Below are 26,516 nucleotides of genomic sequence, written 5' to 3'. Positions count from 1 at the left end.
TATTTTTGACGTCTCCATTCTTTGCCAAACAAAACACTTTTTCTTTTTTGAAATAGAGATTGAAGTCTTATCCGAAGAGAAAAAAAAAGGAGCCAACGTGAAACGACAGAAAACGAAACAAAATTACGGCTGATGAAAATTGAAAAGAAAGTAATTGTATATCTGAAGGCCTTTTCCATTAAAATAGCTTTCGGTACCAGCATGAAGCGAATCTTAATGAAAAGCTTTCGAAAGGTAGATCATGTTATGATATTTATCGTAACAGTCAGCTAGCTTCTAAAAGCACGCTATCTTCAACAAAATTTGAAGAGTTCCGGAAACAGCAAAGTATTGATCAGTTGATGAAATTGCTTTAGTGTAATAATGAAAAATGCTTTTTCTACGGATTGGGAGGACAAAGAAAAAGTAGCAACATAATATTGCTTAATGTAAATGTGAGGAAATAGTCTTAGATAAAATATTAGAGTTCGTTTTTAAAAGTTGAATACATAAAAAAGGCGTTGAATCATTTTAGAAGACGTTAAACAGTTGCAAAATATATTGGAAGGAAAATTTTACATTGTTTCCTCTTATTGAAATCTACTAGTATGCGTTTAGAATGAAAGAAAGACTTTAAGTAATTTATTTTCGGACAAATGAAAATGCTTGATAACTGTTCTTATGGAAATAGTGAATTCAAATACTTAACAAAAGTTTTTTAAGCCCTTTACACCCTTGTGATATAAAATATTTAACACATAAAAGAAGATAATGGATGTTTTTCAGATTCACTGGTAGGTTTTTAATTAATTTGTTGATAGCAGTAAGATCTCAAATGTATTGAAATCCAGTATAGTAAAGCATAAATTTAAAATTAAAATTTCATACCGGCGCTTCGTAATGAGAAAGAAACCACTTACAAGGAAAAAGCACCGAATATGAGGTATCTTTTGTTTTTACCACCTACTTCTAACATGAGTTATATAAAGAGCAAAGTTACTTCCGACAACTGAAATATAAACTGTATAACAAAAAAAAAAAAAAAAAAAAAAAAATCGACGCGCCAAGAAGGAGTTGTCGAAAAGAAACTAAATTTTGTATACGTGAGGGCAACATTTATATTCGGTATTCGGCCAAATCACTAGGGGTTCGTGTCAATAAAAGCATGACAAGAAGTTTGCATGTTAAGTTTTTAATCATCAACAAATGTAAAGATTTCTTTTGCCGGCACTGTAGTTTTACGACTGCTCAATATTTTTAAAAACCACACTGACATTCTAAGAAGAAAACATGAAAACATTATTTCCAAGTTACGTGTACTTCCAAGTTACACCGGTACTTAATTTGCTCGAATGGTTTTGCGTATATCACAACTCGAAATAAACTAAAATTAGGATGTAGCTAATGGGTCATTTCACGCCAAATCAACGAACCTCTGAAATTGACCCATCATCGATTTCTACAAAATTTACAGGTTTGAGCCTATCCACATGATGATAGAAAAAATATTTGTTTTAGATTTTTTTGACTACTGGTTTTTTGTGTGAGACTTCCCAAAGAACTCGAAAAATGGCAAAAAGTGACACTTCGGTAGTCACAAAAATTCGTTTTTCTCTGTTCCTATAGAAGCTAAAGTGTCGTACTAGCTGTCATTTTAAAGCTATTTTAAAAGGCTATTACATGATATGTAACTTGGCAAGGTAACGTGATATTATTATTTTAAGGTCATGCAAATCATTATTTGACCTTGAATATTTTAAAAAGTAAATTTTTTTGAAAATCTGAAAAAAAAAAAATATATTTTGTTTACTAATGTGGTCTACACGTGTTAAAAAATTCAGAACGGGATAGCAATGGGATCACACTGAAAAATAATTATGAAATATTTCGATTCCGCAGAATAATGCAATTTTCCCAATGTGCGGTTGCTAATTGAAAAGGAAATAATTAATTTTCAAAACGATCTCATTGCTGTCCCATCCTGAAGTTTTTACCGCGTGTAGACAACATTAGTAAGCAAAAAATATACGTTTCCCATATTTTTAAATATCTACTTTTTAAAACATTCAAGGTTAAATAATTATTTGCATGACTTTGAAATATTACTGCCAAGTAACCTTGCCAACTTATACATCATGTGAAAGCCTATTAAAAGAGATTTAAAATGACAATAGAAGCTGAGAAAATGGAATTTTTGTAACTACCGAAATGTCACTTTTTGCCACTTTTTGAGTATTTTGGGAGGTCTCACGCAAAAAATTAATGGTTGAAAAATCTAAAAAAATATTTTTTTTCGATCATCACGTAGGTAGACTCAAACCTGTAAATTTTGTAGAAATCGACGATGGGTCAATTTCAGAGGCTTATTGATTTGGCGTGGAATGATCCTAATCTACTCTGTTTCAGAAATAATATTAAGTCTATTTTCACCACGCAAAATTTCATTCCCCATATTAAACTTTTAGATTACCTATAGAAACATAAAATAATTTTTATTACTGGATGCCTACTATGTTTTACCAGCATTCCCAGAGTGACATTAAAACGATAATGTTATCTCAACGGTTTGAAAACTGTTGAATACAAAACTAATTCCAAAAGTACTTGTTATCTGGTTTTTAGAATGGCTTTTAAGGAAAATATGATTATCAAAGCTTTAACAATAACAGACCCACATTTAAATTCAAGACTAGCTGGGTTTTAAAGACACGTGTCATCCGTAAGTCACATCTTTCAACCTTATGAAGTCTACTACAATTATATAAATGTTTCAGTATAAAAAATGTACTTGTATAAAAATGACAATTAGCAAAAATACATGAATGTTACATAAAAAAATATTTTCGTTCATCTATAAGGAAAATATTAAATTTAAGTTTATGATGCTTAGGCAATGCTTCCGAATTAATTTTCAATAAATATTTCACACAATAACAATTTCATTATTAAATCTGCCTTAGCAGAAAAAAAGTAAATTCGTGAGCATTAATACAATTGACACATTTAGCAAGAAAATTAAAAGGAAAAATTAAAGGAAAAATGTCACAACATTAAGTTGAAAAATAGTTTAGATGGAGCTTTCTTTCAAAATGGATATTATTATACTTTTATGTATAAAAACGAAGCAGAAAAAATGTTGGTTTAGTTCAGAATCTGACATTTTTTCAGAATCCAGCTATTGGTGGGAAGAGTAATCTTTTTGGTGTAGACAATATTACAACGGAAGATGGATTATTGCGTATTAGAGATAGAGAAAGAGTTGTTTTGCTAATAACTGTTTGTTTCCAACTTAACTATGTCCCTGTATACTTCTTTTCAAATGCTTGTTATAGTTGCGTTGATTTAAATATTATTTCTCATCAATGCATATTTTTCAATCAAACATTAAGTAAACCTTTAATGTCAAAGAAAAGCTGGGGGTGAAAGACATGCCACAAATGTTTGCTTGAAAAATATTTGAATGAAAACTTCTTAATGTGCTTTTCAAAATGAAATTGAAGAAAAAACTGCGACTTAAAACATGTGCTGATAAAGAAATAGTTCTTAATACGTAGAAATCGAAAATGTGCAAATAAATAGCACTAATGAATACAGGATTGACCAGAAAAATATTTTTGCACATTTTTCACGAGAAGCACTATGTATTCTTTACTACAAGGAGGTGATTAAATAAACTGAAACGCCTAACTGCCACAATCCACTGTTCTGCGTTTTGGTGAGTTTGTTTTCCCTAAGTCTTAAAGCGATCATAAGAAAATCAAAGCACACTTTTGACAAGGGCAAAATTTAACTTGTCCTGTCAAATTTTAACCTATCCAAATTCAGGAGGAAAACTACTTCCCTCCACAAACCATTTTCTCTTATATCCTGACTTCTCAAAACAAAATCAGTCGCAAAAAATTCTAGTTTTGTAATTACTAACTGCGCATTTGGTTTCTGCCGGATTTCGTATAATTATGGCTGATCTTTTAAAAATTCCAATGAAAACAATGTAGAATAGAGACAAATTGCAAACAGTAAACTTACCTGGCCCGGTCTTTCAATGGTGTCATATCTTGCGGAGTCATTCCTTCTGAGTTCATTTTCCTCAGAAGCCTCACTCTGTCGCTTCCACCATCAGGAGTATCTGAAGGGTCCGAATCATCGCAAGATTCAGTATCGGAAGATCTATCAGTAGAAGGTTCCCTGGTTAGTGGTCCTCGACCTTGGCCGCGGTCATTGTTATTGGTGTCTGTTGACCACGCCATGGCACCAATTACTGGGGAAGGCGGACTAACTTCTTTCGCAGACTCTGCAACTGGTGCAGGCCTCCGGCAAGATACAGCTAGAAATGTTCAAAATTCATTTTTGTTTTGTTTCACAAAACGATACTAACTTCAAAATTTTATTAAACTAAAAATAACAATGATATTATAGCTTCAGAAAAAACACACTGCTGAGAATAATAACATTTAAGAGACATGATTCATGGTGAAGTATCATGGTGAAGTCTCACACTACCTTATAATTTAGTCTCCTCCCAATTCCACTGACCATACTATTTTAAACGATTAGTAGATATGTTTTAATTTACGTCTTTACAACGGTGAGACAACTCAAGAGGTCTTAGATTTAATTTTAAATAAAATGTCTTTTTTCATGTATCATCTATACATATAATAAAATAAGATGTTTTTGTGTGTGTGTGTGTGTGTGTGTGTGTGTGTGTGTGTGTGGCGCGCATCCCGGGAAAACGGTAAGGCCTAGAAAGATGAAATTTGGTATACAGGTGTTGTTTTTGCTGAAGTTGTGCACCTCGGGCTTCGGTTTTTGATATTTTAATTAGAAAAAAAGTTATTTAATGTTTTATGTGTTTTTTTGAACTTTTTAGTACGTTTTACCTCACAGTCCACGAACCAATCGCACCACGCACATATTTTTTGCACTATAGTGTAGGAAATTTAATTTTAAATATGATGAATGAAAAAAATTTGGAGATAGAGCAATCTTTGTATTTTTTACGAATTTTTGAAAAAACCTTTAATTTGCATTTTTTCCAGGGTTTTACTTTTTTATAATATCATCCTGCGAGAAGTATCAAAGCCCCATTTCTAAAATTTAAGTTGGTAATAGTAAAAACATTTCGCCCTCTTCAGAAGAAAAAGTTCTTAAAAATACGCAATGGTTTTTTTTACTTTTTTTAAAATGCTGAACACATTATGTCTTTCCACGCATCGGTCGAAGAAAAGCGTTCTTCATTCTTTTTCTCTGACGTCACTATTTGGATTTCGATTGGATATTTAGGATGGAATCTTAATCGCAAACAAATGTTAATCTTTTTTTTACCTATATAGCTTACTTCTACATTTTATGAAGTGAGATCACGTGTTTTTCCGGCAGCGCTTGCTTTTTTTCTTTCCCCCTTTCTTTTTGTTTGTTTTATTTAGGGATTGCATTTATTTCTTTTCCATTCCAAAAGCTGGACGTTTTGCTGTTACTCTATATTAGGTTACATTTCATAGTTGCGCGCATTTTTTTTTTTTTGCTCTACTTAAAAAAAAAAGCGATTTTTTGAGTGATCTTTGTTTCTATTAGGAAATGGGCGGGAGATTAAAATAAATAGAGATGAAAAATTAAGAGATAGATCATAAGAGTAGATAGCCGCCGAAAGCGGCAATCTTGGCTTAAAAATGTGAATGGCACAAAAAAAGATAGTGATGGATTGATTAATACTGCTGTCAAATTTATTTAAACAGCCGCCGAAGGCGGCAAACTTGAAGTAAAAAGGTAAATGACAAGTTAGCCAGACAGCCACCGTAGGTGTCTGCTTGCATAGAAAGGCGAATGGCGTAAGAAGGCGAACCAGCTGGTCGCCGAAGGCGGCTAGTTTCTAAATAAAAGAAATAATTTTAAAGACTGCAAAATGAAATGCAAAACTATTAGAGTAACCAGTAAATTTAACATCAGTTATATTAAAGAAATTGAAACTACTCTAAATAAACACTAAGTTAAGCAATTTTTTTACCATGCATCTGTTCTTAGCTACGATAATTTTATTTGGTTTTACAAATAATGTTTTTCCTAAAGGAAGAGGAGGATTTATTTTACTTGAAATCAGAGGCAATGAAATATATTTTCAACTAAACTTCAAAAACATCTTCAACATAATAAAGTTTAAAGATTAGGCAGTGTATTTGAAATGACACTACTTAAAATTTCAAGCTAAAACAAACAATATTTTGCAATTAATTTGTCGCAATGAAAATTTGGATTTTGTAAGCACTAGTGGAAAGACAAAATCTTTCACAAAAAATATTTGAATATATTTTAAAAGGAATCTACTCTTATTTCTCTTCGGAAAATATTTAAGATAGTGCACGCGAGGATTTAGACACATGAATAGCTAACTTACTGTTAAAATCTTGATTATCATTTTTAAACAAATGTAATGATGACTTTCGATAAAATTATGCATAAATACTTAGACATTTGTTGATAGCTGTACCTCAAGATCAGACTCCAGTAAAATCATTCTTAGGTTTTTCAGAAACATTTAGTTCTTTAAATAAAGTCTTTTGCATAAGGCTTTTAATTTGTAAAAAACTCAACGGCATACTGCGAGTAGAATCCTATTCTGCATGCTGCCATAGCAGCGCAATTTTATGTACAAAAAATAATTTATGATTATTTACCAGGGTTGTAAGAACTTTGTGTGCACCACACCAATGTTCTTACGCTCTGCTGCAAAGTAGTGATAATTTGACTTATGCTAGTCTGGTTTTGAGGTACATAGAGGCTCACAGTAAATTGTAACTAAATTACACATATACAGGGTGATTATAATTAAAGTTCCATTTTCAAAACGCTATAAAAATAAAACCACTGGTCAGAATGACGTCAAACTTCAACGGAATATTATCGAAGAAGGGGGGAACTTGATGACAGAAGAAAAATAAATAGTTGGAATTTTTAGCAATAGATGGCGCTGTTAGCATCATATTTAACAGTGGTCGACTACAAATGACAAATAAATCAAAAAATATTATTTAAGGTGTAAACTATACGTTAAAACACCGTACTAATGAGCGTGCACGAGGGTATTGGTGTGATACTGTTAGTTAAGTAAGCCCATCCAACACGGAGAGGTCATATCACATCGGATGAGAAAAATTGGTTTTTAATTGTCCTGAGGTCGAAAACCGTATAAAAAGCATCAGTAAAAATCAAATCGGTCTTTAATTTTCGTGAGACTGGCGCAAAAGATGTTCAATATAATGTACCCCGTTTTCTGTAACAAGTTGAAATTGAGAAACAGCATGTTCTGAAGTGTTTCCGGGGTCACGTTTAGAATGTGTTGCGCAATGCATGCCTTCAGCTCAACAAAGTTTGAAATCGGAGCACTGAACACAACAGCTTTCAGATTGCCCAATATCCAGAAGTCACACGGGTTAAGATCAGGTGATCGGGATGGCCAGGTCTTTCATTGAGACTGTCATAGTGAACTTCTCAGATGCGAAATGAGAAAAAAAACGTGTATTTGACGTTTTCATAACAACTTCAATGAGTCGGGCGCATGACAGATGTTTTGATTTACATATTCTGACACTTGCAGCGCCATCTATTGCTAAAAATTCCAACTATTGATTTTTCTTTTGTTATACGTTTTCCCCCCTCCTTCGATAATATTCCGTTGAAATCTGAGGTCATTCTGACCAGTGGTTTTATTTTTACAGCGTTTTGAAAATGGAACTTTAATTATAATCACCCTGTATTTCAGAGACTTTTAGGAACAACAGAAACATTGTTCGCATACGCTATCTTCACAAAGATATGAATTGTTAGCTATGATTTCCATTTCTAAAAGCATATTCTCAGATTTTCAGTTTACAGGTTCCTTTTTTGGAGTAATTGCCAAGCATGAAGAATGTCATGCACGTGCAGAAAAAGTAACTGTTGTAAAACTTTGTCATAAAATGAATGTATACAGAGATTCCCCAGGGTTATTAGTGAAATAAGGAAACAAATATCAGGAGATAAAAATACTCTAGGAATGATGTTTCGCCCTTAGTATTTCCTGAAGTGGAAAACGTGCTTTTTCCCTTTTTGATGAAGATATTTTGGCAAATTTTCTATTCACATAGAGTTTCGTTCCTATAGCATTTTTGAGAGCATTTGTTTGGCCTTGTTTTATCTAAGCACGCGTATTTGAACTATTTTCCGATTACTAATTTGTGATAGAAGAAAAGGTTCAGAGTAACTACTATTTTTATTACTGCCATGTACAGGTAAAGGGTTCATTTTAATAACCCTTTACCTGCAGTATAAACCCTTTGCCTGCATATCATACAGGGCAGGTAAAATTTTTCATTTTTTTGCATTTTTATCATTTTATTGTACGTCAGCTTTATCGTACAAGCTTGCTTATTAGGTTTCCGCTGAAAAAAGGGCGCAAGAAAGACGTCTAATTCCAAGATTTCCCTATGGTTTAAATTGAATCCGACACACATTACTTCAGATATCTCGAAAACTCATTTCTGCAGATACTGCCGTTTACCTGCACACGAGAGATTACTTTTACTTATTACCTACTACAAGTACTACGATTTTATTACCACTAGAGACGATACATACATACATACATACATGCATGCGTACATACAATGAAGATCAAAGGAAGTGAATTAGGGAAGAAATTGAAAAAAGATCATTTTCTTCCTGAGATTTGCAATTTTATTACGGCATCCAATAATAATTACTACTACACACAATACATACATACACACATACAATGAAGATCAAAGGAAAAAGATCCTTTTCTTCCTCAGATTTATCATAAATTCAAACAACGTACTAAAGTACAAATTGCGGAAAATTTGTACTTTAGTACGTTTTTTTCTTTTTGCAGATTGTAAAAATGGAGCTATGGCGAAAGGCTTTTACATTTGACATTAACCTTTTTTTTCGATACACTACTAGATGGGATGTCTGCAACTCCGAAGCATCGTACATTGAGATGTGTGCGTTAATACGTTGCTTTAATTATATCCAGACAAGCGATGTCTTTAATTGTAAAAAAACGTCAATTTATATTACTGATCATCCTTTCTTGCTCAATCTAAATTAATTGTTGTGCTATTAAATCTATTTAAGGTTTAATGAAAGGTGCAGTTTTTTAAGGTCATAGTAAACTGCACATTATTTTTTTAAGGGTATCAAGAAAAAAACCGTTTTGTTTAATTTTGGATCAAAATACCACTTATACTACATTTTCTTGCGGCATCCAATAATAATTACACACAAAACGTCTAATCAACGTTGCACGAATGCTTCAAAAATAAAAAGAAATTCACACTAGTAATTACCATTGCTCAACATGATTTCACATTTTATAAGACAGCACAATTATCGATTTTTAGTTCATCTGTTTGTAATTACCGTGTCATTCATACTTAAAAATGTTTTAGATAACACGAAGTTTCCAAACTTTCTTAGTTGAAAACGCTACGAAGAGCCCAAATAATTGCTTAATAACAGACGCGAGAGATATGTATTTAAAAATCGTTTATTCTCTTTTAAGGTTCACTATTAATTAGTGGCCAATCAATGATTTAATGGTAGCTGAAGCAAGAATGATATTTAATTGTAACACAGTACCATTGTCTGAGAAGGGAGTAGATATTTAGTAGAATTAAGTGTTTTTAGCACCAAAATACATTCTTTTGACCGACACGTGAACAAGATGATGTAGCTTTAAAGAACAGAGAAATATCGACTGTTTGCTTAAAATTTAATCTATGAGTAAAATTTAGCAATAATGATAAAAAGCGTGTACCACTGACGGAATCAAGTTGCCTTGAAAAATACATAGTTTCTCAATAATAGTTTCTCTGTACAATATGTAATGAAATGATGTTTTACCGAACTCATGATAAATTATATAGTTTTCTAAATGTGAAGACTACTCTAGAAGTGTTACAAAATAATAACTCTAACGGGTGGGCAAACGATTTCAATGTAATTTTGTTACATATGATGCATTAATAACTCCTCACGGTATTCCTTTCAAAAATGGCAATGAAAAATACCCAAGCGTACATTTACGGGATTTTTTTTTTGTATGATTGGGAAGTTTCATTTCATTTCACCGCGGTGTTCCGACACACCCCATTTTAAGGTACATTTGCGATTTCTTTGACATTTATAAATTTTATTTGTTCGGTCATGCAGTTTTCGAAAATCCAACAAATGACTTATTAAACTTCGATTCCGCTAAAATACGCAATACAGTAGGTCTAATATAGCTGTATATTTGAGTATATTACAATGTTCATTTCTTTTAGTCTGGTGTAGTTAATAATTATGGAGAAAAGAATAAGTTGAAAAAAAATTTGTTAGTAAAGAATCTATCACAGAGTCCCTATTAATAATATCAGTTTGATTTGCATGACATATGTACTTTGAATGCTATTGTTTAGTTGCGATGAGAGAGTTTTGAAAAAAATCATTAGGCGCTAAAACATGTATTAAGCTCAAAATAGTACAAGGTGCTCACTGGCACAAAAAACTTTTATTGTAATTTTTCATTGGAAATTTAAAAAAATATTTGGTGTCTCATTAATAAAAAAGCGGTATTCAAAACGGAGATTTCTTACATTTTCCACGAACCGATATAAGTACCAGCAAGTAGTAAAAACGTACTAACAAAAATAGTAAAGGGAAAAAACACGTTAGTTAAAGACAACAGAATAACATATTTGCACCTTGCTATTTGTATTTAAAATTATTTAGGTCAATTTATCTGAGCGACATTGTTACTCACCATATACCCAATGACAAACACAACACTTAATTTCTTGTCACCGTAGAAAGCTTATCATGTTTTTTGCATTAGCGCTAACTCGCAATGCGCGTCTGTTGATCATGGCGTATTGTCAAACCTGATGCGCGGCTGTGGATCATGTGGTATTGTCAATCGCACAAAGCACGCGGGTGAAAAAACACTAAGAAAGATAATTGCATATCGGCTTAATACATAAGATGCATACCAGTTGATGAAACTCATAAGAACTTCGACTAAACTTGAAAATATTTTAAACTTGAGCAAGTTATCACGTATCAAAAAACACAAAAAAAGTATTCCGGTTCAAAAACAAAAATGTTTTGACAAGGTACTGAGCAATATTATTGGTTTGAATTGTTACACGCTGTGCATAATGTGTAATTTCACATCAGAAAGTAAGCATGAGTTAGAAATATTAAAAAACGATAATGAAAAATCAATTACACTCACTTTTCAAACTTGAGAAATATCCGCTGAAATATGTCACAGTTTCTATTATGTCATTTCACAGAGGAAATTTAAACAAAATTCCAATATTTTTGCATCAACATCTAGAACATGCAGCTTTTTCAAAAATAAAATTACTGTTTAGTAGTTATGACTAGATACAACATAGATGTTATGGTTAAATAGAACATGACTGGTCCGACTAATTAACGACAAATGTACTACACCGTGCTTTGACTCATCTTTAAATGTATCTAATCCATTGCAAGGGGAAAAATCGATTTTATGTTTTAAACGTGATTTCAAAAATATTTGCTGCCATAAAATTACGATTTTGAGTTGAATTACAGCTGTTCTACGTGTGGTTTTGTAATCCGATGGATGTGATTCTCTATCTGATCTGTAACTGGTAAAGCACGTGTAAAAGCGAACAGATTATTGTATGTTCGCCTACTTGCAGGTGCTTGGCTATCTGTCAAATTTTCAAGGTCTCATACTAGAAAATGTATTTGATGATCCAGAACCACTGAACAAATATAATAAGAACTTTTCGGCCATCGCACTGTCAGTCGAGGTTGTTTAAATTTATATTGTACTCACAATATTACATGTTAAAATTCCTCTGAACGGTACGTAATATCACTATTAGTTTTACACAATTAAACTAGTACAAGTTAAGAATCGTGTACGTCTGTCTGTGTGTGTGCCTGTAACCCTCATCTTCCTCAGAATATCCGTGTCTGCGAGGTCAGTACTGGCGTTCTGTATCCGTTGGATACAGCACACAGGGTACGCCATTGCACCGTGTCTCACCCCTTTAAACTTTAAGGGGCCGGACATCCAGTCTGTAGGATATCCGGAGGATTCCCTTACTCATTGGTTGTCCTAAGGATATTCAGAGGCAAATCATTAAAGTAATAATCAAATGTCGCACGCCGCAGGCGGCATTGAGCCACCGCAGGTGGCGAAGCGTGGTAAGCGAGCGAAGCAAGCAAAGGGCGGAGACCTAGTTTTTTATTTAGTTCTTTGAAGTTGTTTGTTTTGTTGTTTAATGACGAGCCTCAGTGGGATGTATAGGCTTTTAAATTCCGTGCCATTTTTTGGTGCACACTAAAATGACCAACCATTGAATTAACATTGTGAATGAATAATACGTAGTTAGAAAAAAGTTTCAAAAGCGTTTTCTTAGATACATGGGGAATAGTAACTGCCTCATGGGGCTCAATGAGGAGTATATATTCCAAAGATTAAAACGGTTAGAAAATAATGTTTTCGCTCACTGGTTCGGGTGCTTATGCACTGGGTTGGAGAACTTTTTTTTTAATTTCACTCCCCCAAAAAACTTGACGTCGAGCCATGCATATTCTCTCAATTAAAAAAAAAAAAAAAAAAAAAAAACTTGAATCAATTATGTTTTTTTTTTTTTTTTTTTTTTTACTGTCATATACTAAATGCTACATTTGTTAACGATATTATGGATTTTTGAAAATAAAATTGTGCTCAAGAATTCATTTACTGTTCGGTCTAACCTATTCGAGAGAAATCTAAAAGGGATTCATTGTATGAGTTCTAAGTTGGTTCTGCCACGTACATGTGTACTAAACATGAGTAAACCAGCGAAACTCGCATCAGGCCCTTTCCTTTCTCAAAGTGGGAAATACAACGGTAATGCTTGAGCCCTTTATTCTTCTGACTCGCAGCCAAATACTGAACCGTTGCGCCGTGAGTCCTTCTTCAGTTGTCAATCTGATTGCTTCTTTATCTGTCAAAATTTCAGTCACTCTAAACGTGTTCATTTCCATGAGCATGCCCAAAAGTCTCAAAGTAAAAAAAAAAAAAAAAGATTTCTGTGAAATGTTTTTTTTTTTTTTGTGGGGCATGGGTATAGTAATCTCGGGCCTTTTAAAAACTAGTTCGACATTACTTTTCTTTAAACATGCGAACAAGAGAGCACTGATCATACTTTTTTTAAATAGGTAATGAACATTGTAAACACTCAATCAATTATTTAAAAACTCTGTCCAAATATTAAACATAACATACATCAGTAAGTTTCTGTCGTCGCTCTTTCTCAATATTTTACCCCCCATCCCATTAGGGGTTGTTCCAATTTTTATTTCACTCACACTATTACGCGATGTCACTTGCAATAAAAGCTGCAAGACATCGTGAGAACTGAAACTGATCTTTCAAATGACTATCAGAACAACTACAACTTTTCAAGAAAAAAAAAGTAACATTATAGTTGCTTGAACAGTTTCATTTTAACGACAGACAAGTTGTTAATTCCATTGTTACTTTTGTATACTCTGGCATAATTTTCAAATGTGATACGTGTAGAGTACAACATATCAAGATTATTACATTTACATAGTAGTTTAAAATAAACAAGTTAATTTACGACACACATTTATATTAATATTAAATTTCGTATTTCCTGAAAAAATAGAGGAATCGTTCACGATTTTTTTTTTCATTTGAGTTGAGGCGTTGCTGATTTTTCGGGGTCCCTCCTTCATTCCTCAAGTGTTCAAAAAGTTCTCTAGAATCGTGATTGAATCTCTGGGAGCATACGTATAATCTATTTCCAAAAATTTGGCAATTAAGAGCGAAAAATATTATCTTGGCCGGTAACAATAGAAAGTAAAGAAAAGTCACCCTCAAATCGAATCACTTGAATAGAGACTTTCTACTAACGAAAATGAGACCTTCTACGTAAAATATACAATCGAAAGGAAACAATATTGATTTTTTTAAAAACTTTTTCTGTTGCTATACTTAGGCGCAGAAAAAAAAAAGTCATCTATTTTAAAGTCACTAAAAATTTAACAGGCTATGCTAAGTTGAAGAAGAATTAAGTATTCATGCAGCTTATTCTAAACTCTCGAATAAATGAACATTCATTCTGATTATTTTAAAGTCACGAAAATATTCACATTAATTTATTCGAAAATAATTCGTACTTTTGATATTAGAGCAATCATAATAATTTAACTTTCATTACAATAATAGAAAAAAAAGTCGAAACGGAAATATTTTCATGTTTAAATGCTTCTTTAATATTAATCACGTGTAAAAACTTACATTAATAAATTTAGTATATTAGATAAAATAGTGAATTTATGCAACTTCTTTCGCTCTTAAGTCATTTGCTTAAGTTTACCATCAATGTAATGTAATTACTGCCCAAACGGTGAAATTGCCCAAGAGTACATGAAACAAAAATTGAGTTAATGAAAATAATGGAATCTTTTCATTAATTAATTTAGAGGGTAATTTAGTTATGTTAAGTTCCATAAAGCACCGCACTAAACATTTTAACCTATGCGGAATACAAACTTCTTCAAAGCATGAACATGAAAAACCTGAATTCTTTGTGACAATTGAAAATAAGTAACAATTAAAAATAACAGCGAAAACAATTTTAAGAGTAGTTGATGGTATCGTTGTTAAAAGCACTTTTGAGAGTTTTAACTGCTTGAAGTTGTGTTTTAGAAAATAGCTAGATTTTGAAAGAAAAGTATTTTTTAACTTGTTTTAAAGCCTTGAAATTTTTTTTGAAATAAACAAAATAAGTTATTGAATACTTAAAATAATTATTGAAAACAGCTGTAAGAGTTCAGATCTTAGAGGAAGGTTAAGGGAAGGTGGTTAGTGGAATAAACTTTTCGAAAAAGTTGCCTAGCACTTAGTTGATTGGTGCTTTTTGTTGTCTGCACACGAGGCAACTTAGTTGAATCAACTTTTCTTCTAATAAGCCGACGTTATTCAAGCTGCTCCCCAACGCTGTTAAAACGGAACCGATTTGCCTCTCAACTGGTTTACTTGGGTGTAGAGCAAAAGCATGGCAATATCCTGATGAGTGTAGTCACGTAACAGTGTTGATTACACTCATTCGAAAAAAACAAGCAAAAAGCTGATTACATTCATTTATAAGAGAATGGTAGCAGCACATCTGCCTGCACTGTAAAAAAACGTTTAAGGTTACCAGTATTAATGGGTGTAACGTTACATCCATAAATGTTTAAGGTTACCAGTATTAATGGGTGTAACGTTACACCCATAAATGTTTAAGGTTACCAGTATTAATGGGTGTAACATTACACCCATAAATGTTTAAGGTTACCAGTATTAATGGGTGTAACATTACACCTATAAATGTTTAAGGTTACCAGTATTAATGGGTGTAACGTTACACGAATTCTGAAGTGTGTAGCATCATTGTTTTAAAAACTCAAACTGTTGGAGGAACCTTTCACTATGGTTTCAGTCGAATTCAAAGCGCATGCGTAAAGATCACAATCGGCGCATAGCAGCTAAAACGCTCTTGCTTTGCGACTCGTCTCATCTGTGAGATTTGAGTTCTGACTTCGAGCCCCACTCAGGTCATTTCCTCTCTTAGTGCAATAAAAATGTATTGTTTGTATATTTAAATAAATAATGTGTACTAAATAAAAAAAATATTGTTAAAAATTATGAACTTGACAAATCGTTCAAGAAAGTCAGATGAAAGCGTAATTTTTGCTTTTAAGCAATACCTCTGTAAGCGTACAGAAAGTTCTGGTGTGAAATTACTCAGAAATTGTTGACACATTACACTATAGTTATATTACCATGGTGTAACCTACCACAAGTGATGTGTAACTTTACACCAGTTATATCAGTTAAGTTACTCCATAGTAGTGCAGGCTAGCTGTCAGCGATTTATGGAGAAAGATTACACAAATTTTTTAGTGTGGTGTGTTGAGCCCACCAGGCACAGTCGAACATAGTGATGGGCATAATCGAGAACTTTTAATAATCGAGATCTCGGTAATCGAGCAGGTCTGATAATCGAGTGACTGATAGTCGAGATCTTTAAAAATCGAGAACTCGAGCGATTGATAAGATATCTTTTGAAATCGAAAACTCGAGCGATTGATAATCGAGAGTTTTTGAAACCGAGTACTCGAGCTGTGATAATCGAGAACCAGAGCTGTGTCAAGCGAGAACTAGAGCTGTGTCAATCGAGAACTCGAACTGTGTTAATCGAGAACTCGAGATGTACGAGGGCAAATCAAAAAGTCTTTGCGCCTATTTTTTTAGCGAAAATATGACTGTGAATACAAAGCAAACATATACATTCCAAGCAGTGACAGTTACTTGAACCGTACCTGCCTTTTGTTCGGAAGAGCGGATCTGCTATTTGTCATTTAAGATGCCGGTTGTTCTTCAGACGTCCACAACTTATGAGCCGGGAAGTATTATTCGTTTTGTATGGAGCAACGGACATAAGCCCATAGCAATTCATATGGGCACCTAAAATCCAAACCTTGCCTTAGTGACTTTCACGTTTTCGCTCCACTGATGAAGTTTCTCTAATTAAGTGCTACGACGGGACAAATGTCTGAACCGATGTAGTGACTATGTGTAGAAATAGTGTAAGTAGCATAGTTTACTACGTATATTTGCAATTACCTGTATGTATCTTTTTTTGGCTTATAAAAAATAGCACACAAAGGCTTTTTGTGTGCTATTTTTTATAAGCCAAAACACACAAAGACTTTTAGGCACAAAGACTTTTTGATTTGCCCTCGTAATAAACGATAACTCGAGATGTAATAATCGAGTTCTCGTGATAATTGAGTTCTCGAGTGATCTTAAATAATCGAATGATTCGACTATGAGAACTTGATTATGCCCATCACTAGTTGACCGTCGTGACAGGGATAGGCGATTCCTTCACTTTTTTACCTAGTTACACTTCCTAATAACCGCTCGTTCAAAAGTTGATTCAACTAAGTTGTCTCGTCTAAAGGAGGCCTAATACATCAGAGGTAATGTTATTTCAGTCTTTAAAAAATATTTTTAAAGTATTTAAGTTCTTTATATAAAATGTTTTGATGTTTTCAAGAACATTTTAGCTGTATTTTAATCTTTTTTATTTTATTAAACTGCAAGTTTATTGTTATTAATGTTGAATGATAAATGAAACTTTTTGTTTAATTGGAACTGAAATAAAATATAGCCATCTTGATTTCTTACTTATAAGTGATTATCATGAGTTAAAGATTTTAAGCAGGGTTTTTGAAAAACCTTGACATCAGGACTCATAATAGCTAATACAAAAACCCTATGTTAAAAGTAAATATTTTGCCATTAACAAAATCTTGATTGCAATCAGAGTTTATAAACTTTTATTTAGCTAGTTTAAAAAAAAATGTTTATCTTTGCCTAAAATTCTGGTCGAAGCACTTAATAAAAAGTAGATTAAAATGAGCGTTTAGCACCTATATTTAGTGCAACGGTGCAAACTCAAATATTAATCAAGAAAACATCGACCTAAAATTCATAACACTATAGTTAGAAAAAAAGCTGGAAGATTTAAAAAGCCATTCCCTTAAAATACTCGCTGTGAAGATATTCATATGTTTAAAAAGATGAGTTCACATTTATTGATATAAAGAAAAGGTCTTCTGTAGCTTTCATTACAATAGGTAGAAATGAAACGAAAAGTGATTTAGAATTTATTCTAGGTTCAATCCTTTTGTGAAGAACGTTTTCTAGCATACATAAAGAATTAATTCTGTTTGAACAGTTTGAATAACTCATAAAATTTTGCTTGCATTAAATATCAGCTCCATATGGATAAAAAGACCAAACTTATATTCATATTCTCATGGTAAATTTTGGGTACGTGTAAGATAGCTGAAGTTGAATAATTTCTATTGTGTCTTATTTATCACCAAGAAAATTTTCAATCCAAGCAGTAGAACATATACCAAAAATAAATAACTAAGTCAGTATATTTTGCCAAGAAAGGTCACTAAATTTAATCAGAATTTATCATGAAACAAATAAGTGGAAGTTTTGAAATTTTCGGTGAAATGGTAATTAAGTTACTGTTTATTTCATAGTTTCATATAATAGTTGTTGAAAGCAAAGGAAAAGTATTGTTCGCTGCTGACTAAAAGCTGTTTTAAAATTAAGTACTTAGCGCTTAAAATGATAAAATAAGTGCAATATTATTATGGGCAAATAAAAACGTTAAAATAGGCAAACTGGTGTCGAAGGCATTTGTTCCATTTGTAGATGCTTAGCTGAGAAATGAAAAACATTGCAAGGGTGCTGTTTAAATACTTGAGAGACGACTCCAAAACCAATCAGGTTTCAGCAGTTGCTGAGCACCAATTGGCAGTTGAGATATTAGAGAACGCAAATTTGAACTCATTTAGCGGAATCAAAGACATGTGAGGAACTGCAAAAAAACTCTATTCAAATATTTAAAAAAATTGTATGCATGTAAAAAGTTTCCAAACAAAGAAAAAAAAAAAGTCAGCTCCCTAACTGTGGAAAATCTGCAAATAATCTTAACTTCGGAAAATTTAAATCTATGACCAGCGTCCCGACAATGTTTCGGTATTGATGACTAAAATTTCCTGTTTTGTTTCACATAATTTGCATGTTCTTCCAACATAAATTTTAAAACGTGCCTTGTTCTCCCAATATACCTAATGTCACATTCATACGAATGTAGTAAATAAACCACTGATTAAATAGTTGAATAGGATCGTTGAGTTTAAAAAAAAGTTCGCTTGTTAAGAGATCTGAACGTTAATTGGAATTATAATTTGGTGTGTCTATTAGTTATACCAGGAGAGGTCATTGTCCTGACATGACTACGTCACTTTCTAAAATCAGGATCTAAGCACTATACTGCGGTGGGAAAGTAAACCACAGTATCTACAGAAACGATTTTTTTGAGATGTTTGAAGAAACGCGCTTTTCACTTCCCAACAAACACTAGTCAAATGTTTGAATTTTTTTTTTTTTGTGTGTTTCATTTTCAGCGAAACACAAATCAACAAGTTTGTACTATGAAGCTATAGTTAAAAAAAAAAAGCCACTCATTTGCAGATACTGCTGTTTATCTGCCCAGGGGTGAATATTACTCAACTTTTTTTTTCCATATTCAGTGGTATAAAATACAAAGTCTAATTCCTAATAGTAAACAAAATAGATAAAGGAAAACAGCATTAGCTGGCACATTTCAATATTGGTTTTGAGGTTAAAAAAAAAAAAACCCCAGAAGAACTATAAACACACCTCCTTTTAACTTTTATTTTTGTGCCAGGGTGTCCTTTACTTCCCAGGGATTGGTATATTATTTATACAAAATATTTATATTAAATGTAACATTCGTAACATAACCGAAGTAAACAAGTCTTCACCGAAATAAACAAGTATTGTCCTACCTTAAGATAAAAATCCCATCATCAGTATGACAGCTCACGATATCTCATGGAGCCACAAGCACACAACATTATCCGTGCACGACTTAATGCACGTAAGAATGATTTCCTATTGAGCTACTTGATATCGAGAGTATAAATGACGTCACATAAAGGAAGCTTCGGCTTATGAGTGTGCCACGCACGATTTCGATACGTTTACCAAAGCAAAGCACTTTACCGTTCTTTACAGGTGTTCTTCTGTTTGTCTTGACAAATGTATGGCTGATTAGTCCCACTGGAAGCTGGCATGACTCAATTGCGTTATAAGATAACTTGGGTTATGGTTTTCAACTACCATAATTTTAACTTGAATGCAACTGTCGAAAGTCCATTCAAATGCGGGGAAAAAATTATATTATAGCTGTAATTATATTTATTGCCATCATTGATATGATTACGTCATTAATGTGCATAATTTGACTAAAAATTTGTTTTTCTTCTTAAAATTCATTTATTTTCACATTTTAATGATCTACTTTTAGTTTAATAACACGTAAGGATTCATAACAGAATATTCAAATAGATTTACTCTATGCATAAATATTAAGACAGAAGATGAAACCAATGAAATACACTAAAAAGCATTGAAATTTCAGACAAGCTTTTGCGAGCAACATATAACTCCTCCATTAAGGCATACAATTGCAAGCTTTGAGATGAAAATCATCAAAGTTGCTAATTCTTCTGGTGATTTTTATCGTAAGACTTAACATTTAATAAACTGAAGAAGGGGAACCTGAACAACATGAAACACGTGTCTCCAGCTTTTGATGCTTATTTATACAATTAGTTATTAGGAGTTTATCGTTAGTTTGATCTAATTTTTTCTTATTCTAATAATATTTTCATCTGTGCCATTTAATTTATGTCCATGTAAATATCTCCATTACTTACAAAGACAAACTATTCTACCACAATTATCTTTAAATTAACGACTAGTGCTAATATAGTGGCTGAAACGTAATGACATAAGAGTTATGTAAAATATCAATAAAATGACAAAATGGTAAAACATCGTCGCCTCAGAGCAACAGTAGGGTATCTTACTAGCCTTAGATGTCTTACTGTTGCTCTAAATCGATGATGTATCCAATTTGTTTTACACCTAATAATCTTAATGTAAGTCATCTCACAACTCTCTATAACCCTCAAATTTTTAAAACATAACAAAATAAAAATAGTAGTAGTAGTAAAGTCTGTCCATATATTTCTTTCATTAACCATTTAGGTATAATACTGCGCTTATTATCTCTAAACTGGTATTTTAGCTCACTACTCCTGCAAATGACAACCTGTCTAATAAATAAAATATCTTGCTTGTTTCTTAATTTCGCATCCAGCATGTTTCCAGAACAAATAGGGCAATCTAAGTTTATTATGTAGCAGCTGTTTGTTGGTAATTTAAGTACTCTCTTACCAATTAAGATAATATAAATGCTTTGTTAATTTATGTGTATTTCTTAAATTAGGTGCTTCTCATGCAATTAAACTAATTCGGCGTTAGCGTTAAATATTTAATGCAATTATTGTTGAAATTATTTGTTCTTTAAACCACTTTAAAACTGAATTTTCAGAAATGTTGTCCATTAAGGTGGAGAAAAACGTGCAAATTATGCTAATAAGCTAACACATTGGTTCATTGAGAAAGCATGATTTAAGTCAACATTGAGTTTAAGAGCAGAAAATTGTTATTTCTGCTTAGAACTTAAAACTCTTTGCAAGTATAACTTTCTAGTAGTTGATAGTTACAGTGAGTTAAGATAATAAAAACAATAGTTCTTGACTCATGGTATTTGAGCCTTTAAACCTTAACTATCATGTTAAAAACTACTTAAGCTCACGAGTCTTAGCATATTTAAACTTAATACTAAAATAGACACTTAAATACATGGTGAGCATCTAAATGTGTCCATTAAAATCTGAGAATTTCTGAGTTTTCTAGCAATAGAAACTTAGTATGAGTGGGGAAAATAAGCAAGGCAATAATGCACTTACATTAACATAGTCTTAAAACATCAGTTACTATAAAATAAGAATTTGTCGCTTGCAAAGAATTGTGACACAACTCAAAAAATACCGAAAATGAGAATTTTAATTGATAATACAATGAAAAAAAATCTTTATATGGAATAGAGACACAATAGTGAAGTTGCCGGTAGATGACAATTTTATTAAAACCTAATTTGATCTAAATTTAATTAAAATGTTGGGGAACCCTAAAAAGCTAGCCCAAAAACTGCATGAAATAAACAAAAAAGTATGTAGTAGTAAATAAACAAAAAAGTGTGTGAAACCATTTTTAAGGGGCATTAAAATAACTAGGAATTGTTATGAATGAAACAATAAATAAAAAATCGCAACAAATTAAAAAAATGGTATCCTGAAAAATTTGCTTTTTGAGTTGTGCCACTATTTTTTCAAGCTGCGAATTGTTGAAACTAACTGAGATACAACAAGACGCCCAATCTTAGAAGATTGGTTTTCGTTTTCCGCATATTAAGTATTTACAATGTTACTATAGGATTTCAGACTCTCAACTTCTAGCAGCTACGAATTGATATTAATAGAAAACATGGAACATATGTTGATTCAGACTTTATATCTCAATAAATAAAACATACACACAAAACTCAAAATACAAATTTTCAATTCAACAGTTAGAGCAGTCCTACTATATGGCAGCAATACATGGAAGCTAACTAGACAGCAAGAAAAAGAGCAAGAAAAAGAGCTTGATGCCTTTCAAACTAAAAGCCTGAGAAAAATATTAAACATATACTGGCCAAATAAAATATCGAATTCAGACCTGTACAAACGTACAAATTGCAAGCCGATAACCACACTGATAAAAACGCACAGATGATCATGGATAGGACATGTTCTCAGAGTGCAAGCAATAGACTCTACAAGAACTGCTCTCACGTGGACCCCTGATGGCAAGAGGAAGCGCTGGCGTCCAAAACTAAGCTGGCGTCAGATGGTCATACAAGAAAAAAATGCCTTTGGTTGGCCAAGCTGGGGGAGTGCCAGGGAGGCGGCATTAAATCGGTTGGGATGGAATGCCACGGCCTCATGCGCCACTAGGCGTTAAGAGAATCAAGTCAAATAAAACATAAGAAATGTTTGAACTAAGATTCAACACGCACAAACTTAATCCAAAAAACAGAATTTGAATGTACAGTGAGTACGCTTTTTTCCTCACATAAATTTTAGTTTCGTATCACTGGATATTTTCAAACACTTAGTTTCTAACTATTTAGCATTGTTACTGATGGAAAAATGGCAAAGTGCTAACGGACCATAATAATAACCAAATCTAGAGTTTAAAAAAAATCCTATGCTTGACTCAAAGCAACAGTAGAATATCTTACTCTTATTACTAAGGTGTTTTCTTTTCTTTGTGGGGACGCCAGAATGTCCTTAATAATTTATCCAACTTCACAAGTAATCCATCATTTTAAAGTTTCTTTTTGGCGAAAAAACACCAGTTAATTCACAGTTTGGTCTTTTCGTCAATTAATTTTGTTTTATTTATTACGCATTGCTTTAGTGTATAGCATCCCGGGATAGAGTCCTATTGGTTTGGGTAGTTATATCGTTATGCTAATACTGAGAAAGTCGTGAGTTCGAATTCCCATGGCTATAAAACATTGTGTTTTAATGAATTTTTGCTTCAGCAGAATTCCAATTCAAATTTCCATGAATTTATAATTTAAACTCTTTTATTCCGAACTACAGTTATTCTGTTGCTAGAATCAGGAAACAAAACATTTAATTACGGATTTCTAAAAAATATTAAAAACTTTAACAAATAGGAGATCGATTTTAATTTAGCTCATTCTGTTGGTTTATTTAGCATTGCTTCAGTGTAAAGCATCCCAAGGTTGAGGCCCATGAGCTCAGTTGGTGTAAGTGTAGTAATTAAAACCTGAATGTTATGGGGTTGATCCTTCCACTGGCCAGAAAACATAGTTTTTGAATCATTAATTTTCCTCTGCTAAATTTTGAGCCAAATTTCGAAGATCTTATTTCACTATAAACAATAAATTACCCCAGAAAAAATTTTGATCAATTAGAGTAGGGGTCGGGACGTCGAAAGTTGTAAACTAGCATTTTTCATATGTAAAAATTCAATGTTTAGATATCTTTTAAACAAATCACTTAACTTTCACAATTTACTAAAATTTAGATAGCTTATTTCTACTATGGAGCAGCATAATCTCAGTGTTTTTGAATCGTAAAGGCATGTTTTCTGTTAGTGCAGTTTCTAAGACCTATTGTTTGACTTGGAATAAGTTGTCAGCATTTTACGCAAAATTCAGATATCCCACCACAAGACTTCATCAAATAATGACAAATCAATTTTATGTGAATAAAATATAACAACGTATATAAAGTACAAATTCAAAATGAAAAACTACTGTTTTCCGTAAACCCTTTGCTGTTTCTCTTCCCCCCCACAAGTTATCCGTTCACCCTCCTAAACAAAAATTGGCTGCTTTTAGATCTTTTATTTACCGTGCTTTAGCCATTTGTTCAAATTCCAATTTACTTTCATCAGAACTGAATTACCTACGAGGTATTGCGGTTGATCGGGGATTCACATCAGATATTATTGATACCATTTATAAGAAGCTATGTAGTTCAGCTAACAAAAATCAAACACTTGCTCCTGTGAACTATTCGAGTTCCGTTGTCTTACCCTTTTTTCCTAAAATCAGTCTACAAATTGCCAAAATCTTAAAAAAGTTTCATTTTTCCGTCACTTTTTCTCCTGTTAATAAATTAAAATATTCACAGCTTAAACACCCTGTTCAGAACCTTGACAAATGGGGCATTTATAGTGTTTCCTGCCAGTGCAAATTGGCCTACATTGGGCAGACTCGACGATCCCTCAAATTCCGGATAAAAGAACACGAAAACTACGTCAAAAAACAGGATCTCAAACGCTCCTCTATTGCTCAACATTGTTGGTCTTGTGGCCATAATTTTATTTTTTCTTCCGCCAAGGTTATTCACGAGTGTTCGTCCATTCATGATTTAGATTTTTGGGAGTCATATTACATATGGAAAAATGCTAATTTAATCGTCAATGATTTGTCTAGCACTCCCCCTTTTCCTAATGTTTGGAAGTCTGTTATTTGATTTATTTTTTGTCCGTGACGTTTTCTCCTGAGTGCAACTGTCCTCTGTAGTTCTGACGTAACCTTGACGTCATCGTTTCCGGTACTGCTCTCATATCTTTTACAACTCGTCTCTTATTCCAATGTTCGCCTCGACTGTGTTTTAGTCGGGTTGAACCTGTCTTCGTTTTTAATTGCACTGATGATGGCATTTGTATTTTAGAGTGCCGAAACAGCTGTTTGCTGGTTTTTTAACCTTTTTTCATTTTGAATTTGTACTTTATATACGTTGTTATATTTTATTCACTATGCAGTACAAAGTTTTCGACTACTTTTTATGAAATCAATTTTATACTCTAAAAAGTCATTATCTTTTTGCATGGATACTAAACTGGGGTTTTCAAAACTCAACTTCATCAATGTCTAGAATAAAGTGAGAAAACCAAAAATTTTGAATAACTGTCGAGAGAAATATTACACTAACCCATACATGTAAAACCAGTTTCATAAAAATAAATAAAAAGTTCAGTACCTTCTTATATTAGTTCAACTAATTGTATGCAAGATTAGCATTTCAGAAACTGAAAGTATGACCACTAAAAATGTAAAATATTTCCAAAATATTTCCGCGTTTATTTGTATTATTAGTAAACTTTTTCACTAAGAAATCGATGATTAAGAGAACACTCCGCTTTATATATGCGAAATCATTATCTTTAAGTCGAAATCTGTCGTTACTCTTTGCTATTAATACCTTCACCTCATATGCTTTTCTTAAATCTATAATATCATATGAAACAGGGGCAAGCTTGCGGAGAATGCAATTTTCAAAATTTTCATTTTTGAACACTTTTCACACACATGTAATTAAATTAACGAGTGTCTCACACTCGTCACACTCGTCACACACTCGACCGAAAAATCCATCACATAACTTTTCAAAATAAAAACATTCCTTTTAATTGCAACGTCTGCAAGTTATCGATCACTAATTTACATGAAATATCGATACCTGCTGAAAACGACTCTCCACGCAACTCGTTTATTACTCAAGATTAAGTTAGAAATACATTCCCTTTTATTTCCGACAGCAAAAACAATATAACCTACGCGAAAGAAACAAAAACGTATATCTACCGCAGGCATGAAGGAAAACAAATAAAGTAACACCCTGAAAGCTCTCAGATGCAGAAATAGATAAGGGAAGCGAATATATATTTTTCATTTAGGCCCAAACAAATTAAAGGATAAAAGAAGTTTTATGATTAGTTGTGGGGGTTTAACAACAACACATATTGCTTAAGGCAAGATTTTATCTAGTAGGGTAATCTGGATCTATTAGTATGTAATTCATCTGTCCCAAATGTTGTCTTTTATTTTATTTAGAAATTCACTAGCAAGTCGTTACAAAGCACATATTTGTAGTAAAACAGAAAATACCGCCTGATAAGTAGAAATAATTAGTGTTGCTAAATTTAACCAGCGATCATCATTTCATGAATTCAGTAGAAATTACTTCGTATCAGCGCCAGCTCTTCAAAGTTTTTGCAAGTAGTATATAATCAGTTTAAGAAGAGTGGATATTTTTTTAGAATATAATGGGCAGGTTAGACCGGGGATTGTATGCGAAGGGGTAAGTAACGCAACTGAGATAAGAAGCCGCATCCACATGTTTGTAAGTGTGTTTTTAACAAGATATTACATCTTCGTAAAGGTTGTGTGAGAGAAAAAGTGTTTTTTTTTTTCGCTGTCTAAGGAAGTTTTTATATCGAACAAGAAAAAAAAGCAGTCCTTCCTAAAATGCAGAGGTTTTCTATTTGACATTAAAATGTAACTTTCAGAAGAATAAAGTCAATCCCATGGGTTTCCGGAATG

General features: G+C 32.7%; 1 protein-coding gene across 1 annotated transcript in view; it reads right to left on the bottom strand.

The window, feature by feature from the left end:
• LOC129231535 (uncharacterized) overlaps nucleotides 1-26,516 on the bottom strand; it is a 242,663-nt gene that overhangs the window by 194,607 nt on the left and 21,540 nt on the right. The window contains exon 2 of the mRNA XM_054865877.1: nucleotides 4,006-4,303. Coding sequence (XP_054721852.1) covers nucleotides 4,006-4,303 — 298 coding nt within the window. The remainder of the gene's footprint in view (nucleotides 1-4,005; nucleotides 4,304-26,516) is intronic.

This window comes from Uloborus diversus, chromosome 10 (genome assembly GCF_026930045.1).
Source record: "Uloborus diversus isolate 005 chromosome 10, Udiv.v.3.1, whole genome shotgun sequence".
Lineage (NCBI taxonomy): Eukaryota > Metazoa > Arthropoda > Arachnida > Araneae > Uloboridae > Uloborus > Uloborus diversus.
The sequence above is the reverse complement of the archived record's forward strand: the minus strand, read 5'-3'. Positions and strand labels throughout refer to the sequence as shown.